This window comes from Conger conger, chromosome 1 (genome assembly GCF_963514075.1).
Source record: "Conger conger chromosome 1, fConCon1.1, whole genome shotgun sequence".
Taxonomy (NCBI): domain Eukaryota; kingdom Metazoa; phylum Chordata; class Actinopteri; order Anguilliformes; family Congridae; genus Conger; species Conger conger.
In genome coordinates, this window is record NC_083760.1 from 17,540,624 (window position 1) to 17,564,487 (window position 23,864).

At 43.8% G+C, this 23,864-nt stretch overlaps 1 protein-coding gene across 2 annotated transcripts in view; it reads right to left on the reverse strand.

Annotated features, from left to right (window-relative positions):
• Window positions 1–11,480: 11,480 nt before the first annotated feature.
• The window catches only part of jag2b (jagged canonical Notch ligand 2b), a 43,356-nt gene continuing 30,972 nt past the window's right edge, over window positions 11,481–23,864 (reverse strand). For both annotated transcript variants that reach the window (XM_061245299.1, XM_061245290.1), the window contains 15 exons: window positions 23,654–23,827; window positions 22,247–22,397; window positions 21,928–22,092; window positions 21,710–21,823; window positions 21,505–21,618; window positions 21,277–21,390; window positions 20,945–21,061; window positions 19,858–19,885; window positions 19,142–19,227; window positions 18,393–18,506; window positions 18,033–18,148; window positions 17,087–17,338; window positions 16,444–16,575; window positions 14,948–15,095; window positions 11,481–13,886 (listed from right to left, as the gene is read on the reverse strand). In XM_061245299.1, the coding sequence (XP_061101283.1) occupies window positions 13,408–13,886; window positions 14,948–15,095; window positions 16,444–16,575; window positions 17,087–17,338; window positions 18,033–18,148; window positions 18,393–18,506; window positions 19,142–19,227; window positions 19,858–19,885; window positions 20,945–21,061; window positions 21,277–21,390; window positions 21,505–21,618; window positions 21,710–21,823; window positions 21,928–22,092; window positions 22,247–22,397; window positions 23,654–23,827 (2,304 nt within the window). In that variant the 3' untranslated portion in view covers window positions 11,481–13,407. The remainder of the gene's footprint in view (window positions 13,887–14,947; window positions 15,096–16,443; window positions 16,576–17,086; window positions 17,339–18,032; window positions 18,149–18,392; window positions 18,507–19,141; window positions 19,228–19,857; window positions 19,886–20,944; window positions 21,062–21,276; window positions 21,391–21,504; window positions 21,619–21,709; window positions 21,824–21,927; window positions 22,093–22,246; window positions 22,398–23,653; window positions 23,828–23,864) is intronic.

Here is a 23,864-nt window from a genome sequence, read left to right on the forward strand (position 1 = left end):
AAATACTTCTAACAGCAGGAAGGAGAAATTAATTAACAGCTGTATAACAGAATAAATGACGCAGATAATATATTGTATATGGAGTGTAACTCTCTGAAAATATGGTTAGGTTTACTACCTGCGCAGTGTTTGTTATAGACTATCAATACATACAGCAGTGGATATTGTTATTATACAGCAGTAGATCTGTTGAAGTTTATTCAGGTATGTCTTCAGTACATTCTCTTGGCAGCATGAGTCATGGCTGTTATTATGGTACCTTCTATGTCCAAATTTCGATAATCCTCGAGGTAGAATTCTTTCAGTGTTGGGACTAGTTTGACTGAAAATGCAATTTAGACCCTCAGAGAAGTATTTATTACTTTGAGACATGAAAGGAAAATTAAGACCATTTTTCTTTCATTGTGTCATCCATGCCATACTCTCATACTGTGGTATCGAATCCTCTTTTTTAAAAGATTTTAAGCAACTGTGTTTACCTCCATCACATTCTCGATTATTTTTTGTTTGTTTGTTTGTTTTGGATGGGTATTGGTTTTTATGACATTAGTCTCGGAAATAATGCAAGCCCAGGCTGACTGCATGGACCTTTTTGACAAAGTGGACAGTTGAGTGAGATGGTGCTCTAAAGTGACCTCTCAATACAGGTATAAAGAAAAATACCTCATGTTTCAACTGAGTTACAATCAATGCGACCCCTTGCCAGCAAAAGCAACCAATACTGTCAAAGCAGCCGATTACACATTTCATTCAAATGTATTCATATAAATATATTCATATAGGTATGTAAAAACTAAATTATGTTGTAGAATAAATATTAAATCAATATGTGATCATTTCACCTGGTCTAGGAAGACATCTGTCAGGTAGATGAGATCATGGTGGCCTTGAAGACCCACAGGGCAGAGTGCATTTTTTAAAGCATGCTGTATGCTCTAAGACCTGATCAGGGTTATGTATAGCCCTACTGTAATCCAGTAGGCCTAGACATTACTCTGTACATAGCCAGGTATGTAGAGAAGTCATGGGGGTTTTAGCCATGCAATATGACGTAGAGCATTTACATCTAAACACAATGCAAAGAGAGATTCGTTCATTCATTTATACTGTGTAACAGTAGAACAAAACACATTTATTTTGCAGCGCTAAGATTGAATCAAAACTGCATATCGGCCGAAGAACTATGTGTATTATATGTTCTGATGATATTTCCGTTCAAGTATAACACATGCGAATGCAAGCAAGACAATGGCTTCAAGCTGTTTTCACGCCACATGCCACACAGTGATACAATGAAGTTGACTGGAGGTGTATCCCTCACTGAAGGCAACTGGTTACCTGAGAGAACCCACTGTGTTGTTATGAAGAGTTTACGCACACAACCAAAGTACTCTAACTAATATATAGCCATTCTACACCCTACCCCTGTGGACTGCCAATCACTGTCGACTAATAATATAGCCAGGGCTCAAACCCACAATGTCTCAGCTATAGAGCTCAGCCTGTAGCAGTTATAAGGCCTTTACCAACTGAGTCAGTCAGAAAGCCTGTAAACAATATTATGTGTGATGTGAGCCCTGATTCTGGCCTGCGTGATGATTTTCTACTCCCAAGATTGCACAGAATGAAAGAGCCACACCCCATCAGCAGGCACACAGGACGGGCAGACAAGGGATGACACATGGGCTAGTCACAGACAGAGGAGCTGTGAGTGGACCCTGATCATATCTGCCTGTCTCCACCGATGCCAATCACGTTCTTTTCCCCCATTCGCGCTTCCCCTCACTCCCAATACTGCCTTTCATTCACAACAATGTACTTTTGAATAAAACAACCACAGTTCATCTGCTGTATCACAAACACAAACTGTACTCATTAAAAGTAAAACAGCATCTTAAACGGAAAATTAATTTAATGTAATGAAAACAGTTTCTTTTTCAGAATACACAACCAGGCTTCTGCCTTAACTTGCCTCTGCATATCTACCTGTCAGGAAATATGGCAGTTCATCAGAGGGTTTATTAAAGGAGTTCATTCATATTGTTCAGTAAAATATTTTGGCACAAATACATTTATTTTTATATGCCCTCCAGTAGAATGTGTGTGCTTTTGCTTACTACACTATAGCAGATCTGTGAAGTTCTTTATTCTATGTTAAAATCTAATATCATTATATAACTTATCAAAGTCATAGAAATGATGTTTAAAATGCCCCTATACCATGTAAGCAGGCTTTATATGTCATATAGAATATAGATGTCATTTGCATTCTTGAACTATGTCCAAATTGAATTAGTCATTAATGAAATGTAATACACCATCTACAGGTAGAGAACTGTATTTTTGGCAATGATATAGCAAATATTTAAAAGCTTGAATTACACGGATTTAAAATGCATTTTTAATAGCTGCCCAGAAGATGATGGATATCATGAATTTCAATTAATATTTTATCTGAAACAACAAGCTACTGACACCGCTGCGTGAAAGCCACTGTGATCAGTAGAATTACCTATAACATCAAATATACTTTTTATTTTTGTATTTACGTAGACAAATACAACATGCTGATACATTCAAAGCTGCAAATATATGTTTGCTGGGGACTATGTTTGTAGTTAATTTCCATGTGGCTGATTCACTGAGAACATCATAAGAGTGTCACTGATAAGTATGCATAACTCATCTGTTTTATGATCTGACTGGCAATGATATACCTGTATCTGTAACCTCACAAAATAAGATACTGCCAACTGAAAATATATTATTCACTTTTGGTATCCTTTACAAAAGTTTACAAGACATTTATACCAGGTCAACTGTGCTCATCACTGCCAAGCAGTCCATTTGGATTCTCAGAGGTTTATATGGTGTGCCTAGCAGACTATAATAAATGCCAAATTCAATTGTATATGATAACTTTTGATGAGTGTGCATACTTTGAGTTTCCAGGGCAACAATGTTATAGAGAAGAGACAGCAAATGCCAGGAGGAATATTCACTTCGGTTTCCAGTGAGGCCCTGAATCCTCTGCAGTGATGTAATCTTCAAATATGGAGGCATATATAGCACATACAGTTGTTACACAGTTACAGACTACACTACCTGATGTTCCCCTGGGAACATACAGAATTCTATTGACTTTTTTTTTTTGTTAACTTTCTGGAAGATTCTATATTTACGTGAATCTAAATGAAAAAAAAAAAAAATCAGTTCTCTTCGTGGAAAGGTAGGAATAACAAGTCTAAAAATCATATGATTTATAACTGATTCAATTAAGAACAGTTTTTACAGCTGGGATATCTCAGGGGAAGCATAACTTACAGTAAGCGCCTGGAAAGAAACCGGTGACAGTTGAGGTAATCAGTGCTCTGTGTGGCACCGTTGAGCCAATTCATCATTCAAAGTGCCCGTACGCGAGGGGTCCTGTGTTATTATGTTCAACGCCATGGCAGAGAGCGGCCTCAGCAGGTCCCCTAACATAAATCCTCATTCCTTCTCTGGTATTACTGTCATGCCAGCCAATCAGAAGGATATTCCGAGCCTTTCTGAAACAGCTGGGACTAGCTAGGAGAAGAAATAGTACTGCCCTGGGAATACACAGAGGTGTGCAATCTATCTGTACCTTTAACACTGGTTTGTTATATAATACAAAATGTCACTTAATATTTTATACCTAAGGTATAGCAAACATGACATCAGCAGAATCCTACGTCTAGACTGAACTTAAAATCTAGGTGCCGACAGTGAATATACAGTAAAGCACTTTGCAGCAGCTAACTGATCAGGCAGGACATTGGCAAAGTATGTCTATTGATGTATGCACATTATATTGACACCGTTTAAATATCACTTTGGAAGCTGATTAGAATGACACTGTGGTTCACTGGGTTTGTACTTAGAGGTGTGGGCTATTGAGGGGTTTTAAAGGGTAGCATCTAGGCCATTGTCAGAGTGAGGTCAGGTCTGGGCCATGCAGTTGAGATCGACTAACCCAGCCCACAGTCATCACATTTCATTGGGTCTGGTGCAATTGAATGACTGTGAAGTTGTGCGTGTCCCTATGCCACAATAGCGTGCTTAACTCACGCAAACAATAATGGATGTTATGAAAGCTAACATAGAACGTGTTTCAAAGTCGCTATAATAACACAGAAGACTGTTCGATTATGTGTTTTCGGAGCCAACGACAAGGAGCATTTATTTTGAAATCATAATCATTAGCCTGTGAATCTGTGAGCGCACTCATGGCAATTCATGTTCTAGCTGATATAATATGGGCCGGCGTCACAAACACAGATTAAGTTTAGGCCTGGATTCATTTTGAGTTTTGGATGGTGAATCTCCATTAAAAATTTCATCTAGTCTAGAACTAGGCTTAATCTGTGTCTGTTAAACTGGCCCTGCCTTGACCATACACGCTCGTTCACAAATATTCTGTACAAATATAAAACATTAAAATTAACTCTCAAGATAAAAATAATGAGGCATCAAATCATCTGGCAAGACATTAATATGTAATATATTGCTTGTGTCAGTTGGCTTGAATTCAGAATGTGTGCCTCCTGGGTCCAAGCCCGATTTAAATTCACAGCTGCTGCTGTTTTTCTCAGGCTCAGTATTACCTTGTACTTGAGATTTAATCAAAACAAGCAGTGCCCACAAACAGTTTTTTTCCCCCTGTTCTGGTGTGTTCTGCGGTGAAAGTGGGAGTGTGGAGAACCGGGTCGGTGTGGAAACCCCCTCTCCTACAGCAGGGACCTCCACCACACTGAGCACACCCCTGTCAGTCACGGTCCGGGGTGGGGCATTCAGGGTTTTTACTGCAGGCACTCCTTACGTTTTCATTGCTGTACTGGCTGAGTTCTGGGGCCGGTATGGCTGCTCTAAAGGTGTAGTTATTGCCTGGTGGAAATTCGAGCAAAGATAGATTTGTGTCTCTTGTGACCCTGTTTGATTTTTTTATTGCTGGATTTTTGAGAAATGCATACAGTTAATCTCAGGGGGGGGGGGCGGGGGGTTGCATCCCTCCTCAACCCCCCAGATTTTCCCTATTTTGCTTGTGTTTCCCTTGCAGGTACTACCAAATCACCAACCACTGATAGACAAAGTAACTGTGGAAGAAAAGACAGGAAATCTTTATCTCATACAATTCATTAAAACTATTGAACCATGTACAGACATAACAATAACACCCTTTTCCACTCCTTCTCACCCCCATGCCAAAGCTGCCCACTCTGCTGAAAAAAAACTGCACAAGCTAGGTTTTGAAACAGCTGGTAGCTGGTTGACCAGGTAGGCCGGCTCCATACTCAACATAGCTTGACCAGCTCCAGCTAGGTTTTAAAACAACTGGCAGCTGATATTTCAAGCAGTAAGTAGTCCCTACCCCGCATGCAATTCCCACACACAACGGCACTCCCAGGAGAACACAGGCTATGCTTTATCACACTCAAACACACTGTAACACTCCAGGTAGTACCCAGCCTTCTCAACCACCAGTGGGAAACCCCTTTGACTCAGAGGGTGGTTGCTCCTCAAGAGCCCACTGCCACGTTGGCTTATGTCACTTTGCTCTTATAAGCTCTTATAAGCTCTTTCCTTGTTGGGCACAAACAGCAAGGGCCTTTTTCAAATAAGAAGCTGATGTGTGAATCCATTTCAAGAGCTTTTTACATTTACATTTACATTTTAGTCATTTGGCTGACACTTTTAATCCAAAGCGATTTACAAGTGCATAGGTTCTTCCAGAGGTGTACGCATGAAGGGCATTGTAAGTGCAATATATATATATATATATATATATATTGGGTTAGACAAGAGGGATATCGGGAATCAGGAGGGAGGAATAAGGAGGACTAAGGATGTTTAGAATGTCCGCATGCATGATGTAGGAGTGCATCAGTAGGTGACATACGTTGCCTTCTCACTGTTGAATTACACTGCATTTTTTTGCTTAAAATATTTTCGCAAGGAGCATCCTTAAGCGTTGATAGTTGATATTCTCATTATGAAATTTTGCTGCTCACTTCCCGCACACATAGTTATGGAACCAAGACAGTTGTTCTGTTGGAGTCGTTTGAATAGTTTTAATCTCTTCATGATACCTTATATACCTACAGTAGACTGCAATGTTCCCCATATCATAAATTGTTTTAAGCAGACACTGAAAGATGATATACTGTAGCAGTATTTAAACACATTAGGAGTAATTCCACAGTCGAACACAGGGGTTATAGTAATCCAGAAGCCTTTTCCAGCATAATGTCTTACTTATTGGATCATAGCCATTCTCTTCAGACATGACTTCTCTTGCAGCTTTCACGTACCCATTAAACTGCAATGCAATCCTAACCGGCTGTACTGTTAAGTACAAAGTCTATGAGGATAAAATCACGGTAACACAGTGATACATCCAAACAAATAAACATAGTTCTCCAAATTAAAATGCCAAAATACAGTGGCTTCATGAGATATACTTCAGATATGCCCATATGAACCATACGAGGGTTTTCAGGGCACCGTTTATGGTTTTACACTTTATTGCACGTCACTCTGGATAAGATGTAATGAAAGATATAATGTAATGGATCCTCAAGATATTTATTTCTATTTCTTAATGGTTTACCTTTCATTACATTACATTACATTACATTACATTAATGCCATTTGGCAGACGCTCTTATCTGGAGCGACGTACAACAAAGTGTAAAGTGCATACCCATAACCAGGGATAAGTGCACTGAAAGACCCTAGAGGAAAGTACAATTTCAACAGCTACCTGTACAAGAAAGACAAGGACTAGGGCATAAAGTGACTGCATGTACTGTAAGTAATAAGCATTTCATTTGTATAGGTATCCAGCTGTTTGGTACCTATGTGTTACTCCCTGTAGGAATGTTAAAGGCACCAGGTTGAGCCCATTCATTATTCTGCTACTGCAGGACTCAGCCAGAGGCTCATTCCACTTTGTCAGCCCGCTACAACGGACTGCATCCTCTACAACTAAAGATGGCAAAGATAGCGGAACAGCTTGCCTATAAAGCTTCAGTAACCTTTCTCCCGGGCCGGACAGATCTTATTTGTGTGTCACTGCCCTCCAGGCTTCTGCACCAGTCAACCCCCAAAACATGTTTTTTTTTAAGTGAGGAAGGGCATGAGTAGTGTCTTCTCTGTTGGATGCCCCTTGTAGTGTAGGCTTCAGCGTGGTAGGCATGGTTCTTGAGACTAAGGACCATGACCAGTCTCGTGTCCCCTACAGTGGAGAACAATTATCTATTCATTATCACAAATAATTACTAACAATCTTGCTGATCTCCTTATATGTTACCTGCAACACACAAAAACAAAAATTACCTTCTGATATAATCTCCTTTGGGCAGTGAGTTTATCAAGACGGCGATCTGTATATACAGGTCTGCAGGCTTTTAACCTGACTAATTGAACAATAGAAATGAGTCTCTCCTTCAAAAAATGGTCAGAAAAGGGCTGAATGGTTTGAGTAGAATTTTGGCTGACCCCGCGTTTACAGGACAAGATAATAATGCAAGCGCAGCATAAATTAAAAGAAACATGAAAGGAAATAGGAAAAATGTTGTAAGTGTTCTGTCCTTTCAAAGTCTTGAAAGGGGACATAATTAACAACAATTTCCCATTTCTACGTGCTTGTTTACAGACCATGTTTTGAAATGCATTTTTTGAATGTTTTCAAACGTTCATTGTATTATGCTTATGCTTATCGTTTACGATGTTATGAATTCCTTAAAGGGAATAGACAATCGGAATGATTTTCAGAGCTGCAGGGAAGACCGGTCTGAACATAAATGTGGTGAACAGATGCCACAGTTCGGGCTTGCATGTTCAGGAACCAGAGCTCCGGCGCGGTACGACTTCACACATTCCGCAGCAAAAGGAACAGAGAGTGAGAAGATACGTCTCTGCTGGTCTCTCGCTCCCACAACAAGTAAGAACGTGGCTTCTGTCAGCGAGCGGTAAACCACAAGTTTCTGTCTAGCAAGACATTAAACACACACAGGCTGGACTGACGTCTCCACGCTAATCGGGTTTTCAAAAGTTGCGGCTTATCAGGGACATTCATAACCAACATGATGGCACTGTTGTTGTTTTTTGCTATGCGGGGGCACAGCATTTCTTTATCCTCAGCTTTTCAGTAGCCTCAGTGGTAAAAAAAAGACAGGGTTACATTGAGAGGAATACGCATAATATTCAGCTCTAGGCTGCTCTTGATTACGGAAGGCTGACAAGTGTGTCTGTTATTCAGATATTATGTAAGCACCATGTGCCTCATTTATAAAAATGCTCTTGGATTTAAACGTAAACTTAAAAAAAAATCCCAAGTAGTACTTACACTCAATTCATAAAAAATGACTAAGACTGACAAAGGGTTCTTATGTTGGTGCAAAGTTGCAGAGCTACAGTATATCTGATCCACCTGTGATATTGTATATACATTTTCTATTTGAATTCAATGTGCTTTACTCCTGAATGTGATCAGCTAATTTGCTCTAAATAAGGCTGCATTTCCTCTACTCCTCATTCCTAAAATTGATTATCAATTAAATGTGCAAACACAGTAAGTACAATCATTAACTTAAGTCTAGTATAAAATTTACATACTGTAGCTATAGGATCACATCCAAGTCTAAATGTGGGATTTTAGGAATACCTACTTTGTCAAGTTTTCTACATACTGTAATCTACACTATACTATTTAAGATACAAAAGAAGGCCACAGGTGCATTCTCGACAGCATGAAAACCAGTCAGGCTCTCAGCCTTTCTCTGAATTGCAAACGGTATTTTGATTTGCACTGCAACAGTTAATATGGTTATGTTATGGTGTTGTGCTGTTTTGAACTTCAGATGGAAAACGAGATGTGAAAAGCAGACCCAACAGATATCTTTAGTACTTAGGGGTTGTTTATGTATCACACAATGTTTACCTTTGTGTAAAATCCAGCTATGACCAGCTTGAAATACCAGCTACCAGCTGTTTCAAAACCTAGCTTGAGCTGGTCAAACCATGCTGAGTATACAGCTAGTATAACTGGTCAACCAGCTATCAGCTGTTTCAAAACCTAACTTGAGCTGTATTTTTCAGCAGGGTATGTACATTTTGTTTATGTATCACACAATGTCTGACAGGTACTGTTCAAGTGCAGTGTACTGTACACAATTCAAACCCAATAAGATTTCCACAATAAAAAACAAATAAACAAAAAAACTGATTTCCTGTTCTCTTTGGCTCTGTTCCTGTGCAAACATTATAATCTGAAAGACAGAGAAGCCCAGATGGACGCCTACTGATTCTGATGTGGGAGCAGTGCTTTTACAGGATTCATACATGTGGGATCATTTCTTCTGCATATTGTTAACAGTTTTTGGAATTTGATTGATGTAATATATTGCAATGTGTTACTATTTATTAATATTAGTATTAATAAATATTATTCATATTAATAGCGAACAGTAAACAAACGACTAATGATATTCTACAAGGTTTCCTAACTTGAAATCTCCACAGCAATACAGCAATAGTAACAATGTGGCAAGTGAGATAAAAACAAAAACAAAAACTGGCAATAAATCAGCATATGTATCAGGAAACACTAACAGGATATGGTTATCCCTTACTGGCACAGTAACATTTAATGTAACTTTTAGTCCACTGCATAAGGCCACTGCAGCCAGTGGGCGGTCCACTGTAGCCTGAGGAAATGGCATCTCAAGTTCCATAGTGGGTTATGGCTAACATTCTGACAACTCCATTTTCCCATCTAGCCCTGGTGCTCACTAGCCCTCTCCAGAAGCAGAGCTGGATATGTCACGACTGAACACCAAAACCCCCTCTGCCCAATGCCCCAACTGCAGCCTCGTCCCTAGTGGTTTGTATATCAAACAGGTAGCAAAGTATTTTCTAAGATACAATGTTACCTTTAATCATAACTAAATTATACAAATTTCTATACAAGTTCAACGCCGCTAAACAATTACACAAGATGAAACAGACACACAACGGTCACAGGGATTCCACAGGAGACGTTATGAATGTTGGATACAACAGGCAGGAAATCTGTGCTGGTCAGACGCTCTTGACCGACGCTACTCCCAAGACACCCGTGGAATCTGGTGTTGGCTTTCAACCACATGCCGTAGACAGAATAGAGACAGCAGCTCAGGATTCAGCGTGTCCCCCATCTCTTATTGTGCTTCATACAAGTAGGTCAGTGATAATGTACAGTAGAGTACACGGATACTGCAGCAGAGACATCCGATATCCCAGATTTCAAACGCACACTCCTGTTTTCCGGGCTGCATTGTAATGGTTTTATGATCGTGCAAGGTGACCGTTAGCAGAAAAGAGGAACTGACAGAGGGCTTGGCTTCCATTAATGGCCTCTTTTGGGCATTTATACAGTGCACGCAGTGTTCAAAAATGACCTGGATGACTTGATATAGGCACGTGTTTTTAGGCCAGTGTTTATGACTAAAATCAGCAAACTTGAAAATCTTTGGCATATCAATTTTTTTTAGCACATTACAATTTACACATTTACAAATTTTGTTAGCTGGTTATGTGTAACTGGCAGAATTGTGGTGCATAGTGCAGTCTCTGCCAGAATTGAGTTGTTTTGTTTGTCAGAAAACAAGCATGGTTTCCATGGATATAATTATAAACAGGGACATAGTAGATACGGCAGTCACCTCAAATCGCAAAGTATTTTAAAGCTATCATTTTGGAAACATCAAATATTCACTTACACAATGAGGTCCTGATTGTCTACCTACATGACCCACTCTGCTAGTCTCTGAGATGCAATATCAGCCTTTTTACTCAACTGGCATACACTTGGGTCAAAGCCTTGGGTCCTCCAGTAAAACAACCCAAACAGTGACTAAACCAGCTCAGTGGTTGTCAGATTAGTGTGTGCGTGTGAGTGTGTGGGGTGTTTGTTTGTTTGTACATGCCTGCATTCAGTTTTATTCCATGGAATATTTCATTATTGAAGCTGTTGTGGTTTTGAAGTGCCCCTATGACATAAAAGTCAATCCGTGCTCCATTGCGCAGTGGTATCTCCATTGGCATCAGGATGCCCAGGGAATACAGGCCTTATACAGCGTATACACCCCATTACACAGGAAGAGCAGGTGAAGCCAGGAGGCACTGCTGAGCTCTGTTGGTTAGTCAGCCCATAGGAGGAGAGCAAGAGCTGGTCTGTATCTGAATGATATGATGCTTACAACATCCGTCTATTCCCTTCCTCTTGGCTTCAGGGGCCTGTTCCACAAAGCAGGATTAATGAGTTAGTCAGATTACTGCACTAAGTAAACCCTGGACCCTGCCAAAATCTGGAACATGGACATGGGTTTTACTTTGTGCAGTTATCCAACTAACTCCGTAATCCTGCTTCGTGGAGCTGGGCCCAGGTCTCTGTACAGCAAGACCAGAACATCGAAAAGTATTGAACAAACTCCAAACCAAATTTATTACAGCTATTTCAAAACTGACAGACACATTTGACATATTTTACTCTATTTGAAAATACAAAATGTCCTTTTACTACAGGTTTGAAATAAAGAATGGCATGTTACTAAGGTGTTTGGAAGTCTGGTGTTGGAACATTTGCTTATAATAAATAATTAGCTAAGCACACAATATGTGAAAGGCAACGGCCAGCCCAGATGTATGCTAACTCCAGTACTATGCATGTCTTGTAATACTCAACACCAGTCCACAAAAGGCTTTTGAATGACATTGTTATAAAATGCTTTAATAAATAGTTTGATTTATTTCTAAGAACAAACAAAATTCCACTAAACGAACCAAATGACTTTGCAAAGCAACTTTTTGTACAAAATAATTACAATTTTTCTGCACATTCAATTTCTCCCCGTTTCTTTCAAACAAATCTTTGTTTACCGGCTCTAAAATGGGTAGTGATTTTAATTCTTTTATTTTTTTGTATCGTCTCAAATATTGAAACAAAACTCTTCTCCAAGAGCTGCAATATTAAACATTACAAATAGAAATCCACTACCAGTTGAGGTAATCCACTTTGTTTCAATTGGTATATGTTTCCTGTGTGCTGCTGTGCAGGAACAGCACTAACACAAAAGCTTGACAACAACAAAAAAATTGTTCCCTTCATTAGGCCTAAATTCAAAGCAGAAATCCGATGCACTAATACATAGTATCACATAATTTGACATACTAGTATTCACAAAGCAAATTAAGTGGGGCAAGAGGCCACACCATTCGTTAGGAACTTCCACAAATGTCTCGAAAACATAAGCAGCAGTTTGGGACAGGGGACCCCAACTGAGAAGCAAACAAACACGTTGCCATACGTTACACAATCTTTTAGTGTTATTTTTTAATTTAAAGTAAAGCAGACAAAAAAAATGATGATCAGTGATTATATTAATGCTCTTAAGGTAAAGTGGGATACTGTTTTTAAACTGTTAAAAACCTGCCTTTGTCAACTGACATAAATAAAAGGAATGGCATTGTAAAAAAAAATAATAATAATATTAATAATAATAACAATAATAAAAAAGTGTGACTTGTCTTAAGTTACTAACTTCAAATATACACAGCGATTCCTTTAATATGTACATATATACAAAGTTTTTTTTTTCTTTTTTTGATCAAATACCTTTCTGGTTATATGAAAAGAATTGTGAAAGGACAGCTTTCCCTTTGTTTGAATGCTAATTATAGGGCTAACGATGAAAAACAGAGGGCTCTGAAGGCACTTGCTACCAACACAAATACTGAAATCCTTGTACAGGCTTAGAGAAGACCACAAAGAAAAAAAGGCCACTTCAGACGCACAGGGCGTCCCGTTTTGGAGCTGTGCGCTTGATAAGGCAGATACGGGCCAGAGAAGACTGACAGTAGTACAATGCATGATGTAAGTAAAGAGCTGCCATTCAATGATTCCTTACAGTCTGTGAAGGACACTGCATGTGCCGCGTGTCACTGGAAAACCCATTCCACAATACGCTCGGAGAGGGCCCTCCCATTAAAAGAGAACATGAATTACCTGTAAACGGAAAAAAACATCTTTGTACAAATATCTTTTTTCCACCTTGTTTTTTGTTTCGTTTTCATTTTTCTTAATTTTAACAGTACATTGCAGGATCAGGCCTCAAACCCCTGGTAAAAAGCAATGCCATTTTTTTTTTTTTGCAATAGCTGAACATAGAAAATAATGCAAATATCAAAAAGAGAATCTTCTCTGCTTTGTTGCAGAGCCTCAAATAATTTACAGACAGAAAAAAATAATAAAAATAACTTTTTTTAAACTCTTTGTCTGAAATAGCGTGGAGAGAAAGAGGCTTTAATTCTTTGTTTTAATCCCCCCCTCGCCCCTCTTCCATTCACTCATACGTAGTGGTCTTTGATTTCCTGGCTGACGTTGGCAGCATTGACGTTTTTACACCGGTTGTCCTTGGGACTGCTGGTCGTCCGGTGCGGTCGCTTGAGCGGGGAGCTGCGTGTGGTGCAGATGACTTCTTTGGCCTGCACCGCAGTCTTTGAGTACTTATGGGAGGGGCATTTATCCACCTCCATCCCCCCCTCCTCCAGCTCCAGCTCCTCCTCGTCCTCCTCTTCCTCCCCCCTGTCGCAAGTCCTGTCGGAGGAGGACATGAGCTTCTTGCATTCGTACTGAATGTCCCTGTTGTCCTTGTGCTGCTGGCGGTTGGGCTTGAGCGGTTCCCACTGGTTGTTGACGCTCTCCTCCACCGGTGCCCGGCTTCTTTCCCGCTCTTTTCTCCGCTTGCGGGTCCACCAGATGCAGATGACGATGCAGAAGATCCACAGCAGGCTGAAGACCACGCACAGCACAGGTACCAGGTAGTCTGCGCAAGAGAGAGGGACAACAGAGTCTGTGAGACTCACTGAACTCAGCGCCACCATCCACACAGGACCTGGGGCTTACTGTTAATTCACTCTACGTCAAATCGCAGGTGTGAGAGCTTCAGTCAAAAGTACAGACCATTTGAATAGAGTACATATTGTACCTGGCATCAAGAGCTGATATTTTTAAGAGGTGGTACTGTATGTTAAACTTATTATCATATTAGAAACTGGTATGTTGAAGCTATTGCCAAGAAAATCACATTTCATCATGTCTGCTTTTGACTGACATTGCCATATTTCACAGGATCATATTTCCAGCTCATCAGTAAAATGTTAACCTCAAATAAAAGTGAGATAGACAAAGCATTTAACATACAGTATAAGGTCAATCTACTAAATATCCAATTTCCGAATTCTGTCCTCTGTATGGGTCCACTGTGTTTGTTTAATGTTTGTTCGTGTCCAGCACCTAAAGTTCTTGGTTTATTTTATTGGAAATCCAGGTTTCGCAGCACAACAGCAGAAGGAGCTTGCAGCACATGTGTAAAGTGTATACCAAAGCTGTATTTTTAATAAAGCCTCACCTCCCAAAATCCAAAGCCAACTCCTTATATTATACCTCTAGGGCAAGTGTAGGTTCACCACAAACATCCACACTCTCTATTTAGTCATTAAAAGGCATGCTGTTCTGTCACACTTCTAAACTGAAGGAATTATAGCAGAAGCTGTCGAGATGAAGAATGATACCAATGTAAGTAGGGAAATTAAGGAGGGGTTGGAACTGTAAGAGGCTGCAGGTTTTAATCTGTCATCCGGAATCTGTTCCCTTCCAAACCCCCGCCCCCCTTCAAAAAAGCAAACAGGCGCACGCACACACAAGCAGTAGCTAACACAAATCTTGTCCATATTTAGATATAACAGAGTTTCAGTTTGGCTCATTTCAGGTGAACGGTGCGATGAGTGAGCACATAAAATGGGGCTGACTCATCTGCCATCCGGCCTCTCAGTCAGTAGGCCCCAGACGGAGGCTGGCCCCCGCGCACGTCAGGCCCTCACTTACCCACTGATTTAGGCACGACCTGCGTCTCCACCTTGACCTCGATGACGGCCAGCATGACGGTGCTGTTGTGGCTCTTGTAGAGCGTGTTTATGATGGTGCTGGCGGCGTCCTGGATCAGGCTGTGATCTTGTTCGTTCTGCTCGAAGGACTGGAAGGGGGGAGACAAAAGGGAAACTCAGGAGGGGTGTCAAGACTGTACAATCGGCGCTCATGCACCTGTCACAGTGAGGTTCCTCCAGGGCTTCACTAACGACATGACCGTTGGGCTTCGGAGGCCCTTAAACGGGGTAGAGGGCATCTCTTTCTGTCATAAAGCTTTGAGCTCAGCAAGGTCAACGATATTAAGAAACCGTGTCTGATTGTGCAGCCTGAAGGCAGCCATGTCAGAGCTGGCTGTGTTGTGAGTCACCCTCCATCCTTGCTCACACGCCATGGCGCATCTGACTCTACGAGACGTGTCGAAACAAGGGCCTGGAAAGCAGAGCCTGGCTCGGTTAGGTCTTCCTATTGCACACGTCTCACGGCAAACCCCCAGCGTAAGGTAAGAGTCCACCTCACAGGTTCACTGCCGTTCAAAGTAAACCAAGCTTAAAATGCATCATTGTGAGATTCGATCTCAACTAATGACTAAATAATGGTTGAGTTAGGTTCCAGCGTGGAGGGCAAATGTTACCATTCAGTCCTGAGTGTACCGCAGGTTAGTCAAGGGAGCCTCGTTAAATCTGAAACCGTTCAGTTAAAGGACAGCCATTGGTACCACTCCTCTCCGGCAAACCGCAAAACATAGAGAGTCATGAGGAAATCAAATTTCCATCCATTAAAGGATTTATGCACTCTAGCAGCTAATGTCCCCCGTGTTTCACTTTCCAAGCAGAGTGCGTGGGTGGCCAAACTAAACTTGTCAGAGTGAAGACTTTCACATGTGCACCAGGCAGAGATGCACAAGGTACTCGAAAGGAGCTAAATCTCAAACAGATGTGGTAAAAAAATATAATAAATAAATAAATAAAGATAAAGAATGTCTGAGTTTGTTTTATTACCTGAGCTCACAATCAGAGATCTAAGCATTGTACTTTAAGGTTTCTAAAATACTTCACATTGCCCCCTGGGTATGCATAAGCAGACAGATCAATCAGACTGGCAGGACATTTTGAATGAAATAAGGGCCCCAAATGTAGTTCTGTTCTTGAATTCCCACTTATGATGATGAACAAAGTGCATTATTTAATACTGTGAAAGAATTCAAGTGGAGTAGAATGGAGGTAAGCCAGAGAGATGCATGACCAGGACTGCGCCTTATTAAGCTCCCTGCTGAAAAAAAAAACAACTCAAGCTAGATTTTGAAACAGCTGCTAGATGGTTGACCAGTTCAACCAGCACCATACTCAACACGGTTAGACCAGCTCAAGCTATGTTTTGAAACAGCTGGTAGCTAGTATTTCAAGCTGGTCACAGCTGGATTTCACACCAGGGAACATGCAGCGCAGAAGACTTACAATGGCCACCTCCACTGCGTCGGGGTTGGAGTAGGACAGGTCACAGAGCAGCAGCAGGGAGCGGTCTTTGGCCAGGGTCCGAGTGGCCGGCAGGTACCTCAGCTCTGTGCAGATGTTCTCCACGGTTGTTCCCTGTAGCCAACGCACAGACAGAAGCACAAGCGTGAGCCTGCAGGATCCGAGGGCCTTCCAGCACAGCGCGTTGGTTTGCATCAGGCAGCAGCACCAAAGGCATGCCAGCGCATGGCTTTGATTTCCCTGCCCAGTATAACTCAAACCTGGCCTCGTAAACAGTGAACAGACTTCAGAAGACTTCGCCGGTGGGATGTGTTCCCAGCGCAAGGCAGTTTGGGCCATTTCAAAACTTAGCAGCAACAGAACAAAGATTTACTGTATATCGACGGGACTTAAGGTGGAACGGATTTAAAACGTGGAGAGTGAGCACATTACGGTGCTCATCGATATAACAAAAAGCTGGCCTCGTAAACACTCAATAGACTTCACAAGCATTCAATGGTGGGACGTGTTCCCAGTGCAAGGCAGCTCGGTCCATTTCAAAACTCAGCACCAACAGAGCAAAGATTTATAGCTTAAAGGTGGAACGGAACTAAGAAATGGAGAGAGAGCACGTTAGTGCACTCACCAGTGGCACTTTGTTCCGGTTGAAGATGAGCGTGATCCTGGCACAGCTGTTGTCCAGGTACCCGGTGTTGGGCTCACACTTGGTGTTGATGGGGGGTGGCGGGTCGGCGGAAGAGCAGATGCCCCACTGGTGGCACGGCGGTGAGAAGCAGGTCAGGAAGTTGTGCTCCTGGCACTCCTGGCCCGCGGGACACTGGTGCCGCTCCTGTCCCAGCGTCCTCTGCAGCAGGCACGGTCGCCGGCCACACATAACCTACACACGGGGTCAGAGCCATTTATATACAGCACACTCACTCACGCACATTCAGGCTAGGAGAGCCTCGCTGATTGATGGACCAGTTTATGGTCTCTAACAATAAGCAGGAACTGATTAAATATATAGAGGGACTGAACTCCAGACATATCTAAATGCAGTGGGGGAAACCAGAAACGCATGAACCTGAAGCCACCCAACTGAGAGCCAACAGAGGCAGCTCAGGACACCTCCTTCTGAATTTACTAACCAATCATATACAGCCCACCTCAAAGTATAGGGACATAAAGATACAAGTGGTGAATTAATGGTGACAGATTAATTCACTCATACACACACACACACGCACACGCACACGCACACATTTGCCACAACTCAAATTTCTCTGGATTATTTACCAACTCTTAAACTTCTAAAATTACAGTAGACAAACAATATGCAAGGCTGAGCTTCTCATAAAAACATACGAATGAGATCACACTTTGTAAACTGAAATATCGTAACTGAGATCTTTTCTGAAGGAGGGTAAAAAGTTCATAAAGCATTTATGTTGCCAGGCTGTTCACACAGCAAACATTTGAATGCATAAACATATTTAACATGAGATAACATTTGTGTGCCAAAGGGGTTGGTGCAAATTGAAAACACTGAATCGTCACTGGCCCTTTGGTTAAAGGAGATATATAAGGCCTACCTTGGTGCACTGCACGACTCCGTTCACACACTGGCAGCTGTTGCACTCCTCCTCCCATCGGCTGCCATGGGGGAACTGCAGGCCAGCGTAGCGACACGTCTTCCCGATGCCTACAACTGCACCACACACCAGACCATGAACAACCTGCTCCCTCCAAAACCACTCGACAGCCAACAGAGAAATCAACCAAACACAGGCGCAGAGCTACAAAAGTCAATGAATGAAAAATATTCTGGGTAATCAGTGAGTCTACTTTTAGAGTATGCACATTCAGCACTAATTCCAAGGTCTCATCCGAAATAATGACCCCCCCCCCCCCACCTCACGCCTAGCGCTGCCGCTGCATGAAGTGGTACTTACACTCTTGGCAGCGAGGTCCGGCCCGGCCCACAGGACACACACAGCGGAAGCCATTAATCTGGTCTATGCAGGTGGAGCCATAGGCACAGGGGGAAGACTGGCATTCGTCAATGTCTGGTTCACGGAGAGAAGACAGTGGCAGTTAACAAACGAACACATTCTCCATGAAGCCCACTCTCACACTCAACCCTGCAGAGGCCCTGTCACAATTTTAACCTGTGACTAATGGGTAATTATCAGTTTGGAGACAAAGGATTTATCAGTTAAGTAAGAACCTAAATTGGTCTTTAAGCCAGTGGGAAATGTAGTAGAAAGTGTAGTGCATTATTTTTGTATGTGGGGGGTCAGGTGACATGGGGGAAACTCTCACGTTTATACCCAGAAAGGCAAAAAAAAAAAAAAGGAAACTAAGCAAAAAATTTAAATCTCCTCTGTTTTTGTGAGCGCTTCCCCTCTCAGAAGTGCGGGTCAAAGGCAGAAAGAATGAAACAGAAAAAGACTGAACGGAACAAAGCACCCCCCCTCCTCTAAAAAGAGACAGGATTCTTGGGGGTCAATGAATAATTCAACTGGTACGTTTGGGGTTACAGCTGACCTCCGCTCATTGGACAGGTCAAAAGGTCGGGGGATGCCATCTAATCTGTGCTCTGGTAACAAGCTACCCCCACCCCGTCCCCAAAGGTCACGCACCCCCTCTCGCCTCACCCACCCACAACCCCCCCCCCCCCCCACCCCCCCCCTCCACTTACTGATTCTGCAGTCGGGTCCAGCAAACCCGGGGGCACACTCGCATCGGAACCAGTTCACCCCGTCCACACAGACCCCGCCATTGTAGCTGCGAGGGAAAGACGGGTCGAACAGGTTACAACCAAACACCTACCAGCTCGACCTGCACTGGTCATGCCATCACGTACGGAGCAAGGGGGGGGGGACCACAAAGGCCGATTCCACTTATCAATATCCACCCTTCATATGCAAATACCCCCCTGTCCCCATGCTGGGGTGCCCTCCTCCCCCCACCACCATCCCATGCTCTCAGGGTCAACGGGGAAGAATAGGAGAAGGGGTGCGTCACCCCCCTCCCCACCGCCCCCCAACCCTAATCCCTCTGCCACTCATTGAAGGAATGTCTTTAAGGGCAGCGGCTCTTTGTCAAGTCGGCCTCTCTGATTAATAGGATCCTGGGTCGCCAAGCTGTCAGATTTAAAGAAGATTTAGGAACATCTTCCCTGGTTTTTTTTTTTGTTTTGTGTTTTTTACGAACCCTACACTAGTTCTGGGAATGGCGCCCGGTAAAGTGGATGCCTTCGCACTATTCAGGTCTGGTATTGTGGGGGCGAGGGAGGCGGGAATGGAGGCAGAACAACAAACCCGCCACCAGCACAGGCAGGCAGGGCGAGACAAAGGCAGGATTTCCACCCGTGCGTTAGAGGACATAAAGACTTGTTTAACTGAACTTACTTACCAGGGGTGAGGGTTGCAGTCATTAGTGTCTGTGGAGATGGAAAAGAGAGATGAGACAGTGAGTGAGGCAGTGTTGGAACATTCCTGTGTGTGTTGATGAACTTTCGTTCATTTACATACATTTAAAAAGTAGTTTAAAAAGAGTGCTTTTCCTTGAACAGAATGCCGAATAGTGTTGGAACTGAGGGAGAGACCCACGGTTGACTATAATTGCATTGCCTTTAGGGTGCACTAACTTTAACACTCTTTCCATTCAAAAGGTCTCTTCGATATAGTTCAAATGCATTGCCTAACGGATCTGTGGGCACTGTCACGTGGCATGAATTAAATAGTATCTTGTAGACTCTAATAATCAATTGACCCAAGATTCTTGCTATTGGCTGTGTCCCTGACCATCTTCCCCCTCCTAACTTCATCAGGCCTTATTAGATCTGTCGATGTGGCTGCACCATCGGAAATAGCTCCACAAATAAGATAAATCATTTGTCACACAGTCCCGAAGCCCTGCTTTGATGCCGATAGATAGAATTAGACAAAAAGGAGTTGTCTGATCTTTGTTGAGAAGAGCCAGAACCAGAAAGAGAGAGAGCTAGAGAGAAAGCTAGAGAACTAGAGAGCCAGAGAGAGAGAACTAGAGAGAGCTAGAGAGAGAGAGAACTAGAGAGAACTAGAGAGAGCTAGAGAGAGCTAGAGAGAAAGAACTAGAAATAGAGAGAGCTAGAGAGAGCTAGAGAGAGAGAGAGAGAAAGAGAGAGAGAGAGGTAGAGAGAACTAGAGAGAGCTAGAGAGAGAGAGAACAACCTGACTTGTTGTAGGCAGAAAGAGGCACTTTCTGCCTACAACAAGTCAGGTCCTGAAAACATGGATTCGACCTCGCTAAATAGTTCCACCGCTTTCTGCTGCTGCAACACATGCTGTACTGCACAGGCCGGGAGAAAGAGAACCACCCATTAAAAAACACAAAAAAAGCACTTTGATCAAAAGAGAAAGCGGGAGTGCAGTAGGAGTGTCTGCATGCCCGAGAGCTATGAGCATCGGGCAGGCACGCTCTTGCAGAGCCCTGACAGGCAACGGTGTGAGGCCCTTACTCTGGGTGCACGTGGGCCCCTCCCAGCCATCCTTGCAGATGCAGGTGAACGCGTTGCCCCCTCCTACACAGGTCCCACCATTTTCGCAGGGGCCCGACGCACACGTGCTGTTCTTGGCTGAAAACGAAAGGGAAAATGGGAGTTACAATTGGTTAGCGTGTACATTTACAGCCCCTAGCAATTAGCAGCGCACTGACAAGGGATGCAATCGGCTGAAGAAGAACATGGTTGGCCAATGTTTGCTTTAAAGACCTGTGATAACGTTTAGAGAATATGACTGCATTAGTATACATTACATTCCTGAAGGAAAAACGTGTGACAAGAGGTTTCACCTGTGTTGCAGGTACTGCCACCCCATCCGGGAGGACAGGCACAGCGGAAGGCATCTCCATGGTCATAGCAGGTTCCCCCATTACTGCAGGTGCTGGCATCGCACTGGCTCTCACCTGAGGAGACACAGGAAACGTTAGCCACGGACACACACAACAACGCAACTCAGGTGAAAGACCCAAAGGATAGCGTCAGACCACAGAAACGGCCGTACTGGAACCACCACTCACGTGAATGGCAGGTCTTTCCCTTCCAGCTGTCCAAGCAATCACAGTAGAAGTCGTTGACCAGGTCCACACAGCGGCCGTTGTTCTTGCACGGGTTGCGGCTGCATTCGTTCACGTCTGCGACAGAGACGGACAACGGGGTTCAAGAAGTGAAGGAGGGTGAGAGGCGGGGCGTAAGTACGGGTATGGCTGTGGACGGCAGACTCACTGAGGTCACAAAGTTCACCCTCCCACCCTTCACGACAGAAGCACATGAAGGAGTTGACCCCGTCGATGCAGGTCCCCCCATTCTTGCAGGGGCTGGAGATGCAGTCGTTGATGTCTGGAGAAGGGCAGAGAGAGTGTGAGGAAACGCGATGCGGATAATGATGACGAGCGGATAGCTGGCTTTGCTCAGAGTTCTCTCAGTAAGAGCCGGGGACGTACTCTCGTGGCAGTAGATCCCAGTGAAGCCCCGCTCGCAGGCGCAGGTGAAGTTTCCGGCAGGCAGGCTGATGCAGCGCCCGTGCGGGCCGCACACGTTGGACGAGATGTGCCGCACGCCCTCCTCTGTGGCGTTGGTTGCCACGGCGATGGTGCAGCTGTCAATCACTGCAGAGCAAACAAAAACACAAAAAGAAAGGCCAAGGCCCCTCAGAAACGGAACCTCTCGGCATGGCGGCAAAACCAAGCGAACTCTGACAGGGGTGACCGAGAAATGGGTTAATGCTAATGGTAACAGGCTAATGCTAATGCTAACACTCACCTTCACACGGGGTGGTCTTGCAGTGGTCCTTTAGGTCGGAGCAGGTCTTGCCCTCGTAGTCTTCAGGACAGGCACAGTAATAGTCGTCCATCAGGCTGTGGCACTGGGCCTTGTTCTGGCAGGGGCTGGGGTTGCAGGGATTACTCCTCACCTGCGGAGAGGGAGAGAACATATTAGTGGAGGTGGGGACCTCAGTCTGGGACCTGGAGCTCAAATCCCGATTAAACCGGCAGATAAAGTTTGGCGGCGAGCTCAGTAGCCTCTACTGGTAAGCGCATTAAAAGAAATCTACCTGCATCGCGTCTTACACCTAAACTCCTTAGCTTCTCTAAAAGCCGAGCCTACTACCGCTGAGAAGATGAGTAAGCCCAGGAGGGGAGAGAGGGACATAGTCCAGCTGCTTATCACACAGCTTGCGCAAAGCGCACGCTCTGAATTCTTCAGTAGGGTCTTCTTTTTAAACAACACCCTCTTTAACCAAGTACGCCAGTCGGGCTCTGCGGCTGACAGACACCCGGTTGCTCATATTTCTCCATCTTGTGCAGCTTTTATGAAGTCACAGATCATTAAGAGGAAAAATGTCTAACTTAAACAAGACCCTTCCAACACATAAACCACCAACGTTCATACTGCCATTTAAGGAAATACAGCTCTGTCGGCAATCTGTCACTCTCACTGGGCTGATGGGTTCGACCCATACGTCTCACACACAGATTTATTTAACTGTTATCTTGGCACTTCTTTCAACGCAAGCCCCTGTTTGATATAAAGAACATGATGTAGGCCTTTCTTTTCGTCTCTATATGCATGATCCCAGTCAAAACTGAAGCTCTTTCTGTCTTTGCTGTCCCCATTTGCCACAACTAGAACCGAAGTGGGTTCACGAAAGTGAATATTGCACCCGGCGGCCGCAGGGATGGCATTGTAAGCCGCTTTTATGTCTGCTTGACGTAGGGGGAAAATAAACAGATGCCGTTCTGTCTTTCACCTCCAGTTCAGCAATGCTAGCACGAATCCCACTGTAACGCATACTGATTCTATCGGCCATGCTTTCTTTTTTTGGGCATCGAATGGGAAGCGGGCCAGACTGTCCCAAATAAGAGTTACTTCATCCACTACAGTCGTATTTTTAGCTCACGCAGCGCGCCAAAGCTCCTGGACCTCAATCAGGACTTTCCACACATCGGAGCCTTTTATAAACACACAGCTGTTGTTATAAAGGGGCAGTGCAGCACGATATTCACCCCTGATATTCAGAAACGCACCTACGATAAGCACGCGAGCCGGAGACGGCCAGCCTCGCCCCCAATCGCGTTTAACCCACATCGCAGTTTTTGGGAATCACAAGGTGCTCTGCCCCCCCCCCCCTACAGATCGCCCTCGCCCGCCCCCCAGACTCGTACTCACCTCGCACGTGGTGCCAGAGAAGCCCTCCAGACACTCGCAGACGAAGCTGCCCACCACGTTGTGGCACTGCCCGCTGTTCCGGCAAGGGCCGCTGGCACAGGCGTCCGCCTGGATCTCGCAGTGTATGCCCACGAAGCCATGAGGGCAGGTGCAGCGGTAGCCCCTGAGCTCCTCCTGTTCACACAGATGCAAGTGGATGTTAGCATGTAGC